The sequence below is a fragment of the Equus asinus genome, chromosome 20, assembly GCF_041296235.1.
Source record: "Equus asinus isolate D_3611 breed Donkey chromosome 20, EquAss-T2T_v2, whole genome shotgun sequence".
NCBI classification, from domain to species: Eukaryota; Metazoa; Chordata; class Mammalia; order Perissodactyla; family Equidae; genus Equus; species Equus asinus.
In genome coordinates, this window is record NC_091809.1 from 67394871 (window position 1) to 67416921 (window position 22051).

Here is a 22051-nt window from a genome sequence, read left to right on the forward strand (position 1 = left end):
GAAAAATGATTTTACTAAAAATGAGAAGCAGAGCAGAGAATCCAGTCTTCCCTGGTAACAGAAAGCCTTCCTGGCTGTGTCGGGTCCTCTCATCTGTTTTCTTTGGTTCCAAAGTCTCATAGCCACGTGGTTCCCAGCAGAGCCCTGGCTTAGGTGTGATTTTCTTGTTAAAAATTTTGTGGGTACACAGCAACCCTGTTGGTTATTTGGTAGGATTTCGTATCTTAATTTTCTCTTCCTAGTGTTCTTGGCCTTTCAAAAAAGGTTCGTTCTTCCCAGATTTGAACTTATTCAAAAATGGGGTGAGACTAGAAAAACATTTTTTAAAAATTTGATCTTGCTGTGGTTTTGCATTTTGCTTTCAGTTTTCTTTGTAGAATTTCCTATTTTTAAAATATTTTAAAGGGTTCTTCAAAAAGTTAAACATAGAATTACCATAGGACCCAGCAATTCCATTGTAAGTATATATGTGAAAGAATTGAAAACAGGGCCTCAGATCCTTGTACACAAGTGTTCATAGCAGCGCCGTTCACAATACCCAAATGGAAACAACCCGAATGTCCATCAGTGGGTGAATGGATAAACCAAATGTGGCCTATCTATACAGTGGAGTATTTTTCAGCCATAAGAAGGAATGAAGTACAGATATATGCCACAATGTGGAAAAAGCTCGAAAACATGATGCTATAGGTGAAATAAGCCAAACGCAAAAGGTCACATATTGTATGATTCCATTTGTATGCAATATCCAGAGTAGGTAAATCTGGAGACAGAAGCAAATGTGCGGTTGCCAGGCTACGGGGGGGGAGTGGGGTTTGACCACTTAATGGTACGAGTTATCTTGTGGGGTGATGGAAATGTTTTGGAACTAGATAGAGGTGGGAGTTGCACAGCCTTGTGAACATCCTAAATGCCTCTGAGTTGAACACTTTAAAATGGTTAATTTATGTTATGTGAAATTTCACCTCAAGTAAAAAAAATTCGAAGGGGCAGCCTGTATGTGTTCTTGCCAAGGGTGGCTTTTCCAGTGACACCATAGGTGAGTCGCTCTCCACCAAGGCACTTTAATGTGGGCACAAGCAGGGAGCGTGCTGCCTGCCAGCCCGGGGTCTAGCCTCACCATTCCATGCCGCCCTCGGGAAGGTTAGCCTGGCGAGTTCCCTCCCTTTTGCAGACTGTTCTCTCTACCGTCAAGAGAGCTTAAAAGTAGGCCCTACCTTATGGGATTGCTGTGGGAATCAGCTGAGATGATGGATAGACAGTGCTTGGCTCACTGTCAGTGCGTAATAAATGTTACCCTTTATCTCTGGTCTGAGGAAGGAGAGAATGGAGTGGACTCAGGGAGAGAACAAAATGCTGGAACTAGAACAATGGGGGTTGATTTCAGCCATCTAGGTTTAGGTTAGACCTTTGAGAAAAGGATCAAAAACTCCTGTTTTCTAGATTGCTTTTAGAAGTTACCATTAGCACGTACAGCCAGTGAAGCCAGTGCAAACCGACTTCTACTGGCTGAAACAAAGAATATTTGTAAAGCACTTAGAATGATGCCTGGCAGGTAGTGAGGGCTCTAGGCATGTTTGATTAGATGAAGAAGAAATTTACAAAAGCCCCGAGTGAACTGTGGCAGTCTTAACCAGGCAGCGGTGGGGTGCGTGTCCCTGCCCGCTTCCCTTCCCTGCCCCCTGCTTCCTCATGCTTGGGTAGGCTCACCCTGAGCACCAAGCACACTCTGAGCTCCTGGGTTCCTCTTTGTAGACTTGGTTTTGTGTTTCTGATTCCTGCTTTCTTCTTCAGAAGAAGGGTCTCTCATTGTCCCCTGGGCCTGGATGAACCCTCCAGCTGAGGCGAGGACTAAGAAGACCTGGACCTAAGGAGGCTCCCATCGCTCAGCTGTAAGGGGGCAGAGGGGAGATGGGGAGGCAAGGAAGGCTTGTCTGACTTTCATGGGTGAAGAAATACAGTTTTTTTCCTTCTCAACACAAAATTTTGGCGTGGAGAGCTCTAATTTTAGGATATTACTTGGATGTAAATGGGTCCATTGATCTCTCTCTCTTCTAATTCTGTTTGCACTAAACATCTTGACTGCACACTCAGTGCCGTGTTATGTACTCGCTGTCCTTTACTGTTGTTGCTTCACAATTTGGTGCCCAAGTAATGTCAGCTGTGGTGTAGAAAGAAGAAAGCTCACCGGACTTGGGGTCTGAAGGACAGTGGCTTAGCAGTTGTAGGTACAGGATTTCCATTTATTATTATTATTTAATCTGCCTGGCCCTGTTCCATCTTTCAGAACTGGCACCCCCCCTTCTTCTGGAGAACTGCTGCTCTTGGGGCCTGCCAGGTGTGTATCCTGATCCGTGCCCTGTGCTGTAGGTGGACCTTTGAAATTTTTTTTTTAAGTAAAAGGAAAGAATTTATTATGAGGCTTAGAGGGTCCAAGGTAGTAATTGCAGCCAGGTAATAAGATGTTAAAATGGGGCTTTCTCTCTCTTTTTTCTAAAGAGCTACCAGTACATGGGTTTCCTGTACCAAAGTGAATATGAGGCAGCCTCCTATGTGGAAATTAGAAAGGAAAAGCATAGAACTGGTTTTACCCCTTTTGGACTCCTCAGCCTTAAAGATTTTAAGGGAGGTGGATGTTAGACTGTGGAGAGGGATGAAGATTTGATGGAGAGATGATGTCTTTGGGGAAAATGCTGTCTGTCCTGTTGTTCTCATCATCCTACCACCCAGCATAGGGCTGGGGAGAGCAGAGAGGTATAGCCGACATCATTTCAAGCCCATCTCCCCGAAGTTTTGAACTTGAGGCCCAAGAACCTTTTCCTCTGAGGTGATGAGGCTGGAGAAATGGGGATCTGGACCTCTGGGGGCCCTGATTCCTGTCTGGAGGAGTAATCTGGCCTGCCGTGGGGTAGATGGAAGCTGCAGGCAGAGAGAAGCAGAGAGAGGGAATGTGTTCGTCTAGCAGTCCCCAGCTGCCTGACTCTTCTTCCTTATAGTGAAGTTTCTTTTTCGCCTGGGCTAATGGGAGGTTTTTGTTTATTCACTTATAACTAAGGGTCCTCAGTAATAGACATTGTGACCTTCAGCGACTCACTGAACTTCTCTTAGTCTCATTTTTTCCTCATGCGTACAACAGGGTAACAGTAATCGCCTCAGTTACTGAGTTGATCAAATGAAATAATGGATGTGAAAGCTTTGGGAGGGATTGAAACATAGGGGATCGGGAGGCTGTTAGAAGTTTCGGAATTGTTTTAACTACCTGACACTAATGATTTGACTGTTTTGAACTCTGTTGGTTTCTTAGTTTGTTAAACATTCTTTCAGAAAAAACTGATGCCATTAGTGCATCCCAATTTTTTAATCACAGAGTTAAAATAAGCTTGATCTGACCTATGTATTTGTAGGGAATGAATGAATGAGTCTTGATAAATTATGGCCTTTTCGAGTCTAAGAAGAGCATTCTCTGAGTTGAGCTCTGAGTATGTCTTGGTGAGCATCAAGTACGGATGCCATATCAGATGGGCTGTTTTCTGCGCTTCTGTGCCAGGGAAGATAGTGCTAAAATTTTAGAGCGTTTGCATGTTTAGTAGGCTTTGGAGTTACGTAGCCTTGGGTTTGAATCCCAGCCTTGCCACTTACTAAACTATGTTGTCTTGAGCCTCAATCTTGTCATCTGTTAAATGAGAGTAACAATCCCAACCCTGTAGATTGAGGATTACGGGAGATGATGTATTTAGAGTCCTTAGCTGTGTCTTATATGTGGCAGGTGCTAAATAAATGCAGCTGTTACTATTAAAAATGATAGCGTTAGTAACAGTTGCAACTAAAGGAGGTAGGACTAGAAATTATGAATCTGAATTTGGTATTTAATGCCAAAATCAATTAATCACTATAGAAATCAATTAATCAACTACTAATGGGTGCCTGGTTTGTGCAGGGGCTGGGAGTGGGTTGGTTAAGAAGGTGTGTAACACCAATCCTGTCTATTGGGGGAATAAGTCATGTACGTATAGAAAAAATAGGTAACATACAAGGCAGCTGGGCTTTGCAGGATGGCAGAGGATTGGAAACAGGGAGGCATCCCAGAGAAGGCCTAGAGCTGATGGAAAAATGTAGCAAGGGAAGTGAGATAAAGAATTAAACTTGTAGGGTGATCTTTGGAAGAGGCCAAATGATATATACACAGTATGCCTCATTTTTCCTGTTTTATTTTTCCTTTGTCTTCCTGATTCCATCCCAGACCTGTTTAGTGTTTCTGGTCATTATGGTGAAGATCGGTACCCATTGCTCATTCCAGAGTATCACATTTTCTGCAGACTTCTTTTCTCTGTGAACAGCTGGCCTCTTGTTGGCCCACACCCTTAAATGATCAGAATTCTCCTAGCAGATTCTTTCTCCCTCCCTCCCATTTGCTCTCCCTTATTTTAGTTTTCTGTGCCATAACTGGCCTTTTTGGGAGTTTTATCATGTTGAATCGTGGCCGACCATTCAGCAGATGTTTGTTGAGCACCTACTACAGGCGGCAGCAGGGCAGCGTGCTCCGGAGGCCTGGGGAATAGAAAGATTGATGAGACAGGGTGGTCCCTGCCTCAAGCTGCTCACGTAGTAGAGGAAACAGATGGGCAGACGGACTCTAATTAAATCTGATTAGTGCTTTATGTTGGTTGGATAAGGAAAGACATTTGGCAGGAGCCCCAAATCCCTGAGTCCTCCATCAGCCACTTGCTGCTGTGCTTGGTTCATGAAGGCCGTCCACCTCCCTGAACATGGTCTGGAAGTATGCATTCTTTATTAGTAGCTACAGATCTGATGGGAACTCTCTCTACATGGTTCCCTGCATGGTAAAGTGTTTAAGTGAAGGTTCCTTTTGTGTCCCCCTCCAGGCAGGAAGTCTAGATGGAAAGAGAAAGTCTAGGCTGAAGAGTCTGATCTCTTCCTCTCCTCCCACAACTCATACCTCTCCTTCTTGGGATCACCATCTCAAAAATGGCACCATCGTCGACACAGAGGCCTGAGAGTCCCTTTAACTCTCTCGCCCCTACGTCTGATTTTTCACCAAGTCCTATCAATTCTATCTCCTCCTACTTCTCTCCTCCATTGCCATCACCCATGTCCAAGCCATGTCTCCAACTGTAGGTCAGGACCCAGGTTACTGGGTTCTGAAATTAATTTAGAGGATCCTTCCCAGCATTAAAAAAAGAAGTAGAATGGAAAACATTAGAGTGGAGTGTGTGTAGTGAGGTGGAGTTTTATTTTGTGAAACTTGCATTTGTATACAATAATAGTTTTACAGAAAAAGGGAAACATTGCTAAGGGCTTTACATATATTGACTTATTTATCCCCCATCATGACCTATGGAATAGGTGCCTTTATTATTATCCCTGTTTTACAAATGAGGAAACTGAGGCTCAGGGAAGTTGAGAAACTGGTCCAGGGTTACACAGAAAGCCAGGGTTCCAGCCCAGGCTAATAGCTTGCCTCTCAGACTGTGGGTGTGGGCGTGTGCATATGTGTACGTACTGGGTTGCAAAGCAAAGTGTCTTTCTTATTCTGCAAGTTGTGGAAAAAAAGATGTTTCTGTTTGACAGCCATCCATACCTTCACTTTTATTCGCCCCCCGACTCCCCCAGCCCTGGTCTCTAAGCTGCAGCCACAGTAACCTTTTACAAAGCAAATTGGATGATGCTTCTCCCGTATAGCAAGGTCCCACGCTCCTACAAGTGTGTGCAGTCTGTGTGGCCACAAGGCCTGTGCTGCAGCCTTGTCTTTGCTGGCCTCTTGAGCCTCGCAGCTCTTCTCATCTCGAAGGCTTTGAGACTCTCCATGCCTCTGCATATGCTCCCATGACCTCTTAGGCTTAGTTAGGCTTTTTGTGACCTGCCCCATGGTACCCTGGACTGCAAGTTCACAGCACTTGCTACATCCACGATAACTGTCTGGAGGCGGGGGCACATAGGCTGGATGGTATCTCCAGCCCTGAGAGCAGTGCTTGGCGTGTCAATCAATGAATGCTACTGGGTGTTGTTAGCTGTGGATGGTGAGGAATGGCAGGAGTCTCATCTTTGGCTGAGTTGACTATCTCTGTCAAAATCTTCCTAACTCTCTGCTTTTCTTCCTATCTGACCTTTCTAGAAAGCATTTCTTTAATTGGCCATGTTTATTTCTGTAGATGGGTCAAAATCTTTTGAGTGTATTGTCATTTGTATTTTTGTGGTTATCTTTTAATCCAGTGGATTCTCAATGTACACTCGACCCTGATGAAGAGCTACTGGCCTGCATCTGTTGGGGGGGGCCCGCAGATCCCTTTGGGAATGGTCTAGTAAAAGGGTCCTGGACCCCACATCAAGAGATAGAGGCCCTAGCTGCACCACTTCTTGGCAATTCAGCCATAAGACAGCTTCCTGGTCTGTAAAATGGGGGTGATGATAGCATACCCACCTTCATCTGGGCTGATCATGACAATCAGGGGAGATAAACTGTGTGTGAAAGGTATAGGACATAGCAGTGTTGGCTGTTCAGGAAGGTGGTGGTTTGGTTTTTTCTGCCTTCTTACTTGGGTCTCCTTGTGCTTGACAGTGTCCGTTTGTGTTGCTTACTGCTCTCGGGGAGAGGCCCTTTAGACCAGAGGTATCAGGCCCAACCAAGGTCAAGGGCAGTTCTCTCCTCTATAGAGCACATGTAGCCCCAGGGCCAAACCATTCAAATTCCTTCTCTGTGTTCACATAGTGGTGATTTTTAAAACCTTGCCGTTTGACCTTGGGAAGCTTTCTGGCCTAGATTAGTGCAGTGACAACGCTCAATTCCACTTTGGCCCTGAAATCTTAACTATGGCAATAATTACAGCTTTCGTTCATTAAGCATCTGCCACATGCCGGATGTGTGTTCAGAGTGTCCGTGAGGCATTATCTCCTCCCACTAACTTTGTGAAGTAGTTGGTGGACTCCCCATTTTGCAGAAGAGGAAAGTGAGGCCCAGTAAGTTCGAGAACTTGCAAAGGTCTTCCAGTTGAGTTCTTTTAGGACACTGCTATCATTTTAGTTACAACTACCCTGTTATGGGTTTTTTGACTTAGAAAATAATGACTGTAAGCTCCTTGAAAGCAAGTTTTACTAGTTGACCTTTGTCTCTTCTGTATGGTCTGTGTTCTTGATTGGTGTAATCCAGCCTTTCCTGGGAGAGACGCTTGCTCAGGAGGTCTGGTTGTCCCAGCCCAGGGTTCTGTTCCCATGGTGGACTCTGCAGGAGTCTCGTTTGCTCTGGAGGTGCTTCCTGCTCCATCTGTTCCCCGCCCAGGGTGGAGTGCGTGCCAATTGGATGGTGTGCATACTCTGGAAATAGGAGCCGTTTTCCTCTCCTCCGACTTCTTTTTATTTCTAAATGCTTCTATTTGTCTCCTCTGGGCTGCATCCATTTTCCCTCTTTACTGTTGCAGTTTATTGCTCTTTGCTGGCTCCTTTATTTTTATTTTCCAGACTTGCCTGAAATGCATCTTGATTTTTGCATCTTTAGATGTTTAAAGCCCTGCACTTTGTTACTGATGATTTCTCTCATTTTGCAGAATTTCATTTAGTTGCCAGTCTCTTTTGCAAGACCCCGCTTCTTTCCCTTCCATCATTAAATGTTAATATTTTTCTCCTCCTGCTCTTTCATAGAAATTTGTATTTCATTTTTTAGATTGTAATAAAGGACGTTCAGTGCCCTACAGTTTGACTTCCCATCACACTGACCTGTTTTTAGAATCATATGTTTATGGAGCAGAAGGCACCTTTATGGTGTCCTTGCTCTTTCTAAAAGGCAACTCTGTCCAAATCATTTTGGTGTTCTTCACCCTTCGTTGGCTCTTGTACGATCAGTTCTGAAGACCTCATCACAGTGTGGGAGACCACTGGGGGCCCTCTTCCTGCTGTCTCCTCACCCTCACCTCAGCTGCCACGACTCCCTGCTCCCCCCTACACTAGAACAGCAGTTCTCAAACTTTTCATTTCAGGACCCCTTTAAAATTCTTAATACTTAGTGAGATTCCCCAAAGCACATTTAACTATGTGGATTTTATCTAGCAATATTTACTATATTAGAAGTTGAAGATGTAAAAATACGTACTAAGTTAGTTTAAATATAGCACCAATAAATCCATTACATGATTACGTAACATTTTAAGTGAAAAATAAGTATTTCCAAAACAAAATAATTTAATGAGAAGAGTGGCGTTGTTTTACTTTTTTCCAGATCTCCTTACTGTCAGACAGCTGACTTCTCATTAGTGCTTTTGCAAGCATTCTGTGTTGGTTGAACCGTATAAAGAAAATACAGCGTTACACAGATACGTAGTTGTAGGGAGGAGTATTTTAATAACCTTCTCCGTTAATTGTGGATAGCCTTCGAAACGACATCAGAGCTTGACAAGTGGTAGTTTCTTAAAAGTTTGTTAGAGCATGGAATCTAGAACCATGTCAGTGAACTTTTCATACTCTGTTATATTAAAATCTCTTGGTTTATCTTGCACTTTGAAAGGATCTTTTATGCATCATTTTGTAACATCGTGCATTAGTCATCTGGAAAATACCACATTTGTTAATGTCACTACCACGCTCGTCTGTAAGGTCTTTAAGTATTGGGATGCACTGAAGCTCACAGGGACAGGTGCAAGTTTTCCAAAATTTTAATTTTTGCTTGAAAGCTCAAATTTTTTTTTTAAGCAACAAATACTGTAATTTTCCTTGAAATAACAAGCTCACTTTCTTCATTTTTGAGAAAATGTCTACAAATACCCAAATCTGAATAACTCTACTTTTTATGTCAGTCATTCTTTCAAATAAAAATGGTGTTCCAGGCAAAAGAGTGGCTAATTCAGCTTGCAGCTCAGTCACATAATGCTTTTTCTTCCCGACAACCATCATACTTTGGCTTCAGCAGAAGTGCGTTATGAGTGCTTACCGTTTTGTCACGTGGGATGTTAAAAAAGATGTGTACTCAAGGGTCGATAGTTAATAAAATTAATTTATTTTACTGCTTCATCAAGGACGCTCTTAGGTGAAATTGACTTTTTTTTTTCCTTTCTAAACCGTGAATGGGTGATGGTGGAGAATACAGTGACTACTAATACAGTCACATGCCACTGCCTCGGTTCTTGCTGACGCACCAGCAGTTTTACCCACCATTGCTTTTGCACCATCAGTGCAAATGTCCACAGTTGAAGATAGCTCCGACCTTGCAGGACCCTCAGGAAGGGTTTTGGACCACACTTTGTAAATCCTGTGTACACTGGTCCCTTCCAGTAGACTGTAGACGTGAGCCAGCTTTCATGTTTATCTTGGTGGCAGTAGCACCAAGTACTGTGCCTTTTAAATGTTGACTCATTAAACGTTAGCTATCTTCATCATCATCATCATATCATTACTGTAAGAGCTTAGCAAATGTTTTTTGAACTAATGAAGAGTTTGGGTTAGTATTTTCCCAGGGTTTCCTTAGGACATTGGTTCTCTGTGATGTCAGTAAAAGTTAAGCATGAAAGGGCATCTGTGGTTAACTAGATTTGGAAATGCTCAAACAGATTTTTAACTGGAGGATTTCCCATATCCTTTATTGTGTAACGTGCATTGTGAATCTTTAAGGGGAATAAATGACTGCACAATGTTGTATTTCCCAAATTGAGTAACTTATGAACCTTCTTTTCTTAGCATATCTCATAGGATTAGGTTTGTTGGAATTTTCTGTGGGAAGTAATCATGTAGCCTGGCTTTGCTATTTTTACAGAGGAGAAAATTGACTACATATGTTCATTCATGCATTAATTATACCTCAAATTTAATGGGTCCCTCTAAGGTCAAATAGACACTAGTAGATTTCGGGATACAATGGCAAGCAAAAAAGACAGACTTGGGGAAAAATGTGAGTACACTATTTGTATGGAGTAGACGGTTAAGTGGGAAATTCAAGTATTCATCAACCGATCACCCCAAATTACAAGTGTTATGTGAATGGTATGTAGGAAGGTACACAGTACTTTCCCCCGCCCCCCATTTTCAAAGCTCTGCCAGGTCTGTTTAGGTGTTACTGTCAATACTTTGTCACTGCTGGTATCTCTGTGATCTACATGACTGATGAAGATTAGTAAAGATGGTGGGCCATTTGCCCAACCATATTATCAAGGAGAATAGCAAGTTGGAGATAGGGTCTTTTAAAATGTGAGCCAACTTCCTTTTAGTCCCTGGCACGTAGTAGGTGCTTGTATATATTGATTGGCTGAACAAAGAATGAATAAATTTGCTTAGAAAAATCTGGGACTAAAGGACAAAGCCCGTACAGTGGTCTCATCACCCCAGTGCCCAGACTCACTGTGCTGTACAAAGTGGACTGAATAAAACCATCTAACAGGCTTTTCGTGCCCCTCTGCTCTGACCTGGCCCATTTTGGAGGGAACCAGTGACTCTCCCCTTCTCCTCCATGCAAAACAAAACAGAAAACAGAAAAACACACTCTATTTTGATCCAGTACAGCCCACACATTGGGGAATATGTTAGTATACTCTTTATGTGAATAAATAATCAGAGGACGTGATGTTGTTATAGTAATATCGGCCTTTGGTCTTCTGTCTGCCTGGACAGATGATAGCAGGAGGATGTTGCAACACAGTAGCCTTGGAGTCAGGACTTTGGTAAGAAGATAAAGCCAGTTTTTCATTTGGTGTTTCATTCGTCGAAGTCACCTACAGAGAAATCAAACATTTACAGCTTGATTAACCAGTGCTTTTGGTTCTTGGCATGTGACCTGCATGACTTTGGGTTAGGTGAGCTCTGGGAATGCATAAAAATCTCCCATTATGTGTCCCCATCCAGTGTATGGATAGGTAGACAGGAAAACATTCACAAGCTCAGAGTACCTCCTTATTTCAAAGCCTGAAACTTCTTTGGCCACGTCATGTTCCTGCCAGAGTCTGAAAACGAATAGGCTTTAGAGCGGCCCAGGGTTGAGTGGAGTTGCTTGGAGAATTTTTCAGGTGTTACTCCGAGACTGAATTAAGAAAATTCCCAGGGAGTTTTGGTCCTCTTGATTTCTAATTTTTGTGATTGAGTTAGAGCTGCAGAAATATCATGAGTTGCTAATTTTTTAAAAAATAATTTTCTTTTCTTTGTGAAAGTAATTCACACTAATTGTAGAAATTTGGAAAAATATCAAAAGGCATAATGCTGAAAATTACCCATAACTCTAGTATTCAGAGATAATCACTACAAAACATTTTGTTGTATTTTTATGCATTTTTATATGCATAATTAAGCTTAGTGGGTATAAATTTTGATTTCTACTTTTTCTGTTTAGCATATGAATATTTTCTCTTACATTGAGAGCAGTACAGTGTAGGAGCTTGTATTAGTTTCCTGTGGTGGCTGAAATAAATTTCCACAAACTGGGTGGTTTAAAACAACAGAGATGTATTCTCTCACCCTTCTGGAGGCCAGAAGTCCAAATCAAGATATAGGCAGGACTGTGCTCCCTCTAGAGCCCTAGGGAGAGTCCGTTTCTTACCCCTCCCAGCTTCTGGTGGCTGCTGGCATTCCTTGGCATGTGGCCCCATCACTTCAATAACCGCCTCTGTTTGCACATGGCTTTCTCATTTGTGTGTGTGTGTGTGTGTAAAATGTCCCTCTGCCCCTCTTATGAGGACACTCGTGATGTCATCTAGGGCCCACCGAGATAACTGAGGATATCTCTTCATCTTAAGATTCTTATCTTAATCATGTCAGCAGAGACCCCTTTTCTATATATGGTAACATTTACAGGTTCCAGGGTTAGGACCTGATATCTTTGGGCCCATTGTTTAGCCTCCCATGGGGTTTAAGAGCATGGATTTAGGAGCCAGTCCGTATGGGCGGAAATCCCAGTGCCATCTCTTACCAGCAGAATAACCTTGGGCAAATGTCTTAACTCTTGGTGCCTCTGTTTTCTTATCTGTAAAGTGGGGATAATAACTACCTACCTCCTTGAGTCCCTGTAAGGAGTGGAAGAGTTAACATATGTAAAGCACCTAATAAGCTTGGGATGGTGTCTGGCCTATGTAAGGATTAGCTGTTATTATTGTAGTTGTTATTTTTATTAGAAATTCTTCATAAAATGTAATTTTAATGGCTGCATAAAACTTTATTTATGAATCTGTCATAATTTATTTAATCATTTCCTTTTGTTGGCTATTAAGTTTATTTCCAATATTTTAATCTCATATATAATGCTGTCATGGGTACCTTTGAGCATTAAGTTTTGTCTCCATTTCAGATTTATTCCCTAGCATAGAGTTCTGAAAATGGAATTACAAAGTCAAAGGGTGTGTATGATTTTTAACCACTTAATAAGAATTCCCCAAATTGCTTTCGAGAAAGACTGTGCCTGTTACACTCCTACCAGTAGTTGAATGATGGATGTGCCCATTTTACTGTGGCCATACCTGCATCAGGTGTCATCATTTTAAATATTCTCAGGTATTTTGACATGGTCTGCCCTTTAAGGCTGAAATGTAGCATACCAGAGGGACTCAACATAGTGGTTCCTTTATAGCAAGGAGTATTCAAGGCAAGAAAACTTCTAATGAGAAATGAAATCCTTGGTTTGTCAAGTCTCCAAGTGCCTTCTCCATTCTGTTGTGAAGTCTGGAAACTCCCTGAGTATTTCTGTGGTTACAGGGAGGGGTATGAGGGGAGAGGATATGTTCCTAGCAGACAGTGCTAGGCACACAAGGATTTTCATAAGACAGTTTTGTTTCTGTCCTCAAACTTGGACATTGAAAACTCAGAACATTTGCTGGGGTGAGGGAGGCACACTTGATCAGAACACAGATCAATTTAATCACCTTACAACTAAAGCCGTGTGAGGGGCAGGACGATGGGGTGGGGAGGGCGCAGCTCATGCACTGCTTGCCAGATGAGGTGGGAGAGCAGCCCTGGGAAGAGCTGAGGGAACAGTCTGCAGCTGCTCTTTGCACCCCTGCCACCTGCTAGCCTCCTTTCCTTTCCTGGGGGTTGCCCATTGCTCTCTGGTCTTACCCAGCCCAGGCCTCTGTAGAGGAAGAGCAGGGGTCCAGAGTGTGTCTGCTCAAAGGGTCCTACTTCAGAGGTCATCTAGTCCACTGCTGTGGATGGTTCAGACCATCTGTGGTGAAAGACAGAGTGGTTGGTGTTTTCCCCAACACCATTGAATTGATATGAGTGTACAGTACACGTCATACATAACTAGTCACATGTGAATTCAGCAATACTGAAACCGCTTGTAGTGGGCTAAATGTTAACCCAAAGACACGTGCATATCCAAATCCCTGGAACCTATAAACGTTACCTTATTTGGAAAAAGGGTCTTTGTAGATGTGATTAAGTTGAGGATTTTGAGACGAGGAGATATCTTGGATTATCCAGGTGGGCTCTAAATGCTATCATAACTGTCCTTATGAGAGAGAGCAAGAGGGAGATGTGAAACGCACATACAGAGGAGGAGGCAGTGAAGTGGAGTGATGTGTCCGTAAGCCAAGGCATGCTGACAGCTACCAGAGGCTGGAAAAGGCTAGGAGCAGATTCTTTCCTAGAGCTTGTGGAGGGAGTGTGGCCCTGCCCACACCTTGATTTCGGGCTTCTGGCCCCAGGACTGTGAAAGAATAAATTTTTGTTTTTACACCACTATTTTGTGGTAATTTGTTATGGCAGCCCCAGGAAACTCATACACCAGTCGATGTTCTGTTCAATAAGACAGTTCCATTGCGTGGCAGTGTAGCAATATCACATACTATAAAAGCTTCTAAGCTTCTCTTAATTTCTATACATATCTCATTGTGAACCAACAGCAAAGAGTTGGTGGATGGCAACAGTTTGTAGACTACCGTTTGAGTCTCACTGGTCTAATCTCCCTCCTTTTATGGATGAGGAAACTGGGGCTCAGAGAGGATGTGGTAGGACTGGGTCAGAGTTCAGGTGCTTCTACTGCTTGGAATGGATAGAGGATGTGGCACCAGCCTCCCAGGGGCCAGGTCTGGGGTGAGTGGACAGGAGAGCTGCCCTTCGGCCTGTTCTGCAGGCCAACTAGTGTCCCTGTCACTATCCTGTACCCTGCTGTGAAAGCTGATGCTCCAGTGAGCCCTGGAACACTGAGCTGGCCAGAAGCCAGGGGAAACTTGTAAAAACTTTGCTGCAGCTAATGAGCCAACAGCAGTAGGCCAAGGACCCTGTCGAGGGTAAAGGTCATGGCTTGCTGTCAACTTAGTTTCCAGCTGACTGCTTCAGTCTTTGTAGTTTGGGTCCTATTTTCCCTCTGCAGCCCAATTTTAACTTTCTAAATTTCTGAATGGTAATTATCTCTTAGAGAAGATGGGATTAGATTGCAGTCTTCTTGACTCTTACATTGCTTGAATAAAGTCCATCCAACTTGGCACTCAGGGCCCCCTGAAGGACTTTCTCCTTTCCATCCCTGCCTCCCACCCCTCCCGTTTACACACCTTAATCTCTAAACACCAAAATCCTTGCTCCCTAGTAGAGGGGACTAGAAGAGCTTAGATTCTTGAAGCCCTACAGTAGGTGAGTTCATGGTTGACCAACTCAAGAACCAATGGAAAAAGTATGGCAAGGGGGTGGTAGGCATAAATCTTTGAAGATCTCAGGGAAAAAATGTTCACATTTATTAAAATAGACTGTAAAGTTATCACAAACAACTAGTCACCAGCATAACTAGCATAAGAGCTAAGCCCATCTGAGCCACCAGATGACTTTAGCCACATAAGTAAACCAGGCATGATCAGACCAAAAACCACCTGGCTGAGCCCAGCACTAATTGCCAACCCACCGAACCGTGAGTAAATAAAATGTTTATTGTTTAAAACAAAAAATAAAAGGGCAGCCTAGCAAATCAAGACTTACCTTTGGGTTATTACACTTCTTATTTTAGTAATGATAGGCATTGTGGTTACTCAATTATTCCTTGCTTGCTATAGACACTTTTCAGTCTCCCACCTTTGTATTTTCAATGAAATTCTTATTTTGTTTTGTTATAGATAATGCCCATATTAAGAACCTCTTTCCCCAGGATCCGGGCCTCCATCTTAATGTTTAATACCGCTGGGATTTTATGAATTATTTGTGGGGTCTGTTCTCTTGGTCTCACACATCTCTCTCTTCTTCTCTCAGATATTATGGGGCAGTAGTTCAGAGGCCTGGGTCACTTTCTTTTATTTTTACCAAGGCTTTGTTTCTGAAGCCTCTATTTCTTTACCCTCTACTTTTGTTTGCTTTTCTAGTCCCAACCCTGGATCTCTTATTCTTAAATCAGTGATTTTTGGTTGCAAGGAACAGAAACGCTCCCACGCCAGCTTAAGTTAGCAGAGGGTTTGTTGTAGGAATCTCAGGAATGGAGGGAGCAAAGCTTGACCAGTCTGTTGGGAGCCAGAGTGGGAAGGCCCCTCTACCGCAGGGGTGGCACTGTCCTGCTCATCTCCTCTGTGTGTGTGTGCGTGCGTGTATGCGTGCGTGTGCGTGTGGTGTGTTTGTGTCTGTCTGTTTCTCTGGATCAGGGCTCACCACTGCCTGCCTAAGTGCACGTCTTTATTCTCTAGTGAAGGAAGAAGGGAGGGAGGGAGGCACTGTGGCTGACAGTGACAAGTGTCTATCCCCTAGCCAGTCACTTGGGGGAGGGGGACCATGTGACTGCCCTCTCAGCATGGACTTGGGGGGGTGTCCAAAAAAGGGGTCTGTTGAGGGGTAGCCCCTCAAACCTATTATACCTCTTCTGATTTCTCAACAGGAATAACTCAAGTCACCTTTACTGGAAGTCACTTTGCTGAAACTATTGAAAGAGCCATTCTTGAAGTTGAAGAAAAGGTAAAGAGAAGTAAATGTCTACTAACATTCTCTTATAAGAGGCTGTTTGGGGATGGATTTCTGTCCCTATCGTTCCTCACACATACCCAGGTCTGTATCTCATGTTTTACTCCTCCTCTCTGCCTGGCCAAGTCCTGCTCATCCCTCCTTCAGCCTTTATCCAATGCTACTTCCCTGGAAACGAAGCCTTTTGATTCCCTCCTGGCTGGCAGTGATTTCTCCTGCTTTTGAACCCCCATAATACTATCTCCTTCTTACTGACATGTATCCTTATGGGCTCTACCTTATCATTTGTGCCCCTACTTTGGCCACTGCTCTCCCATGCCTGTATCGAGTGTAGGGGCTCCTTCTCTGTGTCGCCCCCCATCCTCGTATTTCCACACTTGATTATAGTCACGTGCCGCTAACGTTTTAGTCAACGATGAACCTCATATATGATGGTGGTCCCGTAAGATTAGTACCATGAAGCCTAGGTATCTAGTAGGCTATGCCATCTAGGTTTGTGTAAGTACACTCTATGATGTTTGCACAATGACAAAATCGTGTAGTGATGTGTTTCTCAGAACACATCCCCATCGTTAAGTGATGCATGGCTGTAGTTGTGTGTTTGTGTGTTTTCCCCAATGATCTCCTCAAGGGCATATCTGAATTATGCCTGAGACATAGTAGATGCTCCATAAATGAATGAACAGTGAATCAGCCTCCCCAACTAGAGGTCAGCTCCTGTGTGGATTCATTCTGTAGCTCCACCACTCCACCCTCACAGGGCTTGTGCTATAAATCAATCTTTCTCAAGTTGATTCTGTTCTGCCAGCATTCATCAGAAATTGCTAATCTTCTCTGGTTGTCCTTTGTGTTTTGGCTGTGGGTGAAATGAAGCTAATAGCAAAGCTTTTTTATCTGATTTTTCTTTTTCATGGACTATTTGGGCCCATGTTAAGAGCAATAATCCAGAAGCTGGAAGGGAAGGAGGTGACAGGCAGGTCAGGAAAACACTGACTGTGGGAGCATGGCTTCCAGCCTGCCTCTGCCTGCCTGTGGCTGGTGTCGAATAGGGGTTGCGCAAGGTGGGGTTTTGGTCACACAGTGGTTGTGGCCCCTCCTGTCTGCTGGATCCTTTATCTGTAGGATCTGCTGAACTGCTTCAGTCAACAGAAATTGCATCTTAACCCACCTCCCTGCTCTAAACCTTGTTGCTTTAAATGAGTGACTCAGCAGCTTCCTTTTCTCACACTGTTTACTGTGCCTGCTGAACATCCCAAAGAAGTTCCTTACTAAATTTCCCAGTTTTATTGGTCCCAGCAAAGTCCTCTTGGAGGCCTTGTCCCAGCCTTTCGTCCCTAACAGTCCCAGCGGTTCTTTCTCATGTTTGTAGAGTTCTCCCCCTTCTACAGGGAGCATCTACACATGTTGCTAGATTTTCTTCTCTTGCCAATCCTGGGAAACAAGCAGGGGCAGATGGTAACTTCTCATTTTCAGTCCGGAAACAGGCTCAGAGCAGTAAGGTGTCTTGCGTGAGGTCACATAGCCAACGTGAGTAGAGTTTGGTTTTTTTCTCCCCTGTGCCATTTTGGTTCTTCCCCTTGGAAGCCACTGCTGCCGTCACAAACCCTGGGGGCTCTGTGTCCCCCCCACGCCCCAGGGTTCCTTCCAGGGAGGGGAGCCTTGGCCTTCTGTTGAGAGAGGCAGTCTGACCCTGGTGTTCTGCCCCTGCCCAGCCAGGCAGCTTTTTTGAAAGCAGATGTCTTCCTCCGAGAACTTGCAGTCAGTCTTGTACATTTGATTTTTGTCAGTGCTTATTGAAATGCAGGAAATTTAATTAGCTTGCATTAATGCTGCCCTGTCTTACTCTATGAGTAAGCTGGAAGACACCAACAGGGGTTTGATCAGCCTAATCTAGCTGTGTCTAATGATGTTCTTTCCCTCCCTCCTCCTTTAAATAGTTGTAAATGGTTCTATCAGTCAAGGCAGCACAGAATGGAGCTTTATTGCCATGTGGAATTGTTTAGTTAAATGTGATTTTTTTAAAAAGTGGCTCAACTTTTAATTAGGAAGCAGATTGTCAAATGACATTTTGATTTGTCCTTTGATGGGGGAATTGGAAAGCAGACCCATCGTGATAGGAAACCAGGTTCTAGTCCAGAAGGAGGCATATTAACTTAGAGGAGGTTTTCAGTGAGTCATTGTTTTCCTAAAATAGGCCACCTCCTCTGGTCTTTTTTTTGGGAGAGAGACCTTCCTCTGCATCTGATACCACTTTAGGTTAACATGTTTCCTCGGGGAGATTGTAACCCAGAATCCCCAAACAGGGTGTAACTGTCAGGGCTCAGGGCCAGATACCAAGACCCTTCTCCTGGGACTCCTTGAAAACATCAGTATCAAGAAATCAGCAAACCTATTCTGATGCTTGTAATTAGAGAAAATATCAGGCTACATACTTTTCTTCCAGTTGTGATGTGATGCAAATCCTTTTACTGTAAAAGTTACTGTTTTCTTAGCCCCAAAGCTGGTATCTGCGTTACTACTGAGGGTCATTCTAGAAGCAGCCTGCATGTGTCCTGACCGAGTTTGGCCCCATAAGCTCATGTGCTACACCCCACCTTGAGCTGGCACAGTGACAGGACATGCAAGCACCCCCAGAGGAGGCCTGGAAGGGTCACCAGTGAGGCCAACCCCAGGTGTCTGTCACACCACCCGACTCCTCCGTGCCCCGTAGCATTTTTTATACCTTTTCTAGCAGTTAGCAAACTTGGATATCTCAGGGCACCTCAAGCTTAATGGGTCCAAATTTTAACTCTTGGTCTCCATCTACCACAGTCCCTTTCCAGACCTCCCTGTCTGCCATCTCATTAGGCGCACAGTTGTTAACTCACTTTTTCAAGCCAGAAACTGGGAAGTCGTCTAACACTCACCTTTCTCTTCCTCCAAATCACCAGGCCCTAACAATGCTTCTCCTAAAGTAGATCTTGAGTTCATCTACTGCTCTCCCGCCTTCATCTCCCAAGTCCGTGACACCGCTGTTTGCCTAGGTTACTGCAAAGGCCTTTGGACTGGTTGCCCTGCTTCCACTTCCCCTCCATTCTGCACATCACTTTGGATACAGAGTGGTCTTTAAAAATAGTTGTCACATCATTTCACTCTCTTGCTCGAACCTGTCAATGACCTCCTTCTGCAACTGGATGAATCCCATGAACCCAGCATGGACCATGGAGAGGACTGCATGGTCTGAGCCTCAGACCTGGCAAGAGATCCACAGCATTGTGGACATCATGTTGAAGTAGTTTGTGAGACACTTTTCTCTTTCACTCTTGACTTCCTTGGGAGATTGCAATGACTTTGATTTTCCAACTGCAATAAAATAACTGTCAGGCTCTCAAAGGTGTGCTTAGAATGGATATTGTGTTCTGGGAAATGGTACAGGAAGTGAGTTGTTCCTCCAGACCCCAGAATATCAACCCCTAGAACACAGAGGTGGACCACCATTTCATTTGGAACCTTCATAAGTAAACCAATGTATAATCAGTTATACCCATGCTAATCCTCAAGCAGTCCCCCTACCAAATATTTTGTTATAAAAATGTGCAACAAAATTTTAGTTCAGGAAATCATAAATGAAACTTGGTTTCGGCTGGTAGAAGAAAAGACTCACATTCTACAGGGGGGAAAAGAAAAAAACTATTAGTACACAGCTTTCCTTTTTATTTTTTAATGTTTTTGCTGAGGAAGATTTGCCTTGAGCTAACATCTGTTGCCAGTCTTCCCTTTTTTTTTGTATGTGAGCTGCCACCACAGCATGGCCCCTGATGCGTGGTGTAGGTCTGTGCCTAGGAACTGAACCCAGGTCGTTGAAGCAGAGCATGCCAAACTTAACCACCAGGCCACTGGGCCTGACCCCAGCTTTCCTTTTTAAGCATATTTTTCCTATCCTGAAACCTAGATGTTTTCCTTACCTTGTTCTTGAACTTTACATTTGTGTGTGTTTGTGGAACTATGCATACACAAACACACACCTGAAAAGGGATTATCTTAGTTGAGTAGCACTTTCTATTTTCCCCTGGCCATCCATTCAAGGTAATTAATGGGAATACTGAAATTCTAGCTTTATTTTTGGTTTACTATGGCCTCAAATTAAGAGAACTTTTCTGTGATGTTGAATTTGAAGTTTTTTATGGTGCCAGTTTGATGGAGCACCCTGATGTGTTACAAGCAAAGACTGTGATGGGAATACCAGACAGGGTGACCTGAATATGGTGTGATGAGTGCCATGATGGAGTTTGTTACCAGGTGTCATGGGAGCATAGAGATGAGCCCTTCACTCACCTTGGGGACAGAAAAGTCATGACATGCTTTCAAGAGTGTGTGACTCCAGAGATGGAGGAGTTTGTCAAGTGGAATGATGACTGGGAGAAAAGAGGTGGCCAAGGGCGTTTCAGACAGCTGCACATGTGAGGCCCGGGAGGTCGGCACAGCATGCTGTGCCAAAGGACTGCTGCGGCCGCTGCCGTTGAAGGCACGGGGTGGGGTGGGGGGCTGAAGGGTGGGCAGGGCCAGATGGAGCAGTGGAATGTACTCTAGGGAGTTACTGGATCAGATCTGCCCTTTACAGTGGGGATTGTGTAGGCTTGGTCTCTACTTCTAAGGCTTCTCCTGAATGGCAGTGTCCAAATCAGACGCACAAGCCCTTTTATCAGTTCCTGTAGGTGTGGGACTCAAAATTCCACAGACTTCCAAGCTTAAGGTATGGCAACAGGCTATCTGCCAGTAATCACAAAGACGTTATTAAAAGTTACTGAAATGTGATTGGTGTTAAATTAGTGCCCTGCTGGAGTATATCGATGACTCTATTTCATATTCCATTGGGAGTGCTTTCCATTCTATTCCATTTTAACAGTGCAACAGCAGCACTGTTACAAGATGTCACAAATTCAGCATCTTGAATTTGTGACGATTTTTAGTTGCTTAGGAATCTAGATGTTTGATTATAAATTACTGTTAACTTGGCTTTCTCGTTATGAGTTTAGGATGATTTGGTTGGTCGGTAACCTTGAAGTGTGAAGTGATACATATTTATACCAGCAACTTATGAGTTTCCAGCAACTAGACTTTAAAACTTATGTGAGGTTGAAATGAATCATCCATATGCCTTTGCTAAAGAAGGTGTGTACATCTCCTGCATTTGTTTCTACAGTGATTCCTCATGATTATTACCATATTATTTTTCGCTGATAAGGGGGAAGTGTGTGGGATCGGCAAGTTGTAGCATCCTTTGCCTTACCTCCGCTGGCAGTGATTTTAGAAGGATTTAGAAATGTCTGTTATCTAGGGCTTGAGAAAGTGGAAGGTAAGGCAGAGGAACACAGGGTGGGAGGCTGTTGCAGAAATCCTCATACGAGGATGAGGGCCTGACCTGGTGGTAGTGAGGAAGGAGAAGTGGGGATATGTTTGAGAGATGTTTAGGATAAGGGACTAGTAAGATTTGAGGAACAATTTGATGTAGGGAATGGGGGAGAGGGGAGGTGTCCAGGAAAACCCCCAGACTTCAGGCTTGGGTAATGATAGTAAGAGGAACAGGCTTGTATCATGCAGCAAATACTAAACCCTGGTGGGGGCAGTGGACAAAAAATGATTAACTTTTTAAAAAGGCAGAACGGAAGGAGGGCTATTTTAAAGGCATAACTGTAGGCAAAAGGGCAACTAATTTTGAGTAAGGGGAAGTTTTCTCAGTGGCGAGAGTATGTAAATCGGGCCAAGATGAGAAGACTTGGGTGTTGGCACATGTTGGCTTGTTCTGCCATGACGTGCAGAGGAGCAGAAGTCCAACAGCTTGATGTGATGTAGGCCAGGGCTGGGCTCACGCACGGCACATAGAAGACCAGGCCAGGCCTGCACTGGGGGCCACTGAGGGCTTTTCAGTTAGAGGACTAAGATCAGACTTTGGTTTCAGTAAAACCATCCTGTCTGGAGATTGGGGAATCAGGAGGTTGGAGGCAGGAAGATGTCTGGTGAGAGACGGTGAGGGATGTCAGCGATGGCGGGGAGACCGTGCAGGCTGGGGTGCGTGGGCCTGTCTGTGCCATATTTATTTCATTTATAGCTGGGGTGGGTACAGAATCTAGTCAGTGCAGAAGCACAATAATCAGCCCCTGGTAAGCTATTAGACAGGAGTGGGGTGCGGTAGACAGGGAAGGAGGGGTTGAAGGTGCCTTGG

General features: G+C 44.0%; 1 protein-coding gene across 50 annotated transcripts in view; it reads left to right on the plus strand.

The window, feature by feature from the left end:
• LOC106827516 (uncharacterized PE-PGRS family protein PE_PGRS54-like) overlaps window positions 1-22051 on the plus strand; it is a 61242-nt gene that overhangs the window by 23209 nt on the left and 15982 nt on the right. For 28 of the 50 annotated variants that reach the window (XR_011495735.1, XR_011495736.1, XR_011495748.1 and 25 more), the window contains one exon: window positions 15767-15843. Coding sequence is in view for 5 of the 50 variants with exons in the window: in XM_070490459.1 (XP_070346560.1) it covers window positions 15767-15843 (77 nt within the window). In the remaining 45 variants the exon portion in view is untranslated. Of the gene's footprint in view, window positions 1-1794; window positions 1893-2287; window positions 2339-15766; window positions 15844-22051 lie in introns of all 50 variants that reach the window. The other 22 variants (XR_011495762.1, XR_011495734.1, XR_011495746.1 and 19 more) reach the window with 3 other exon arrangements.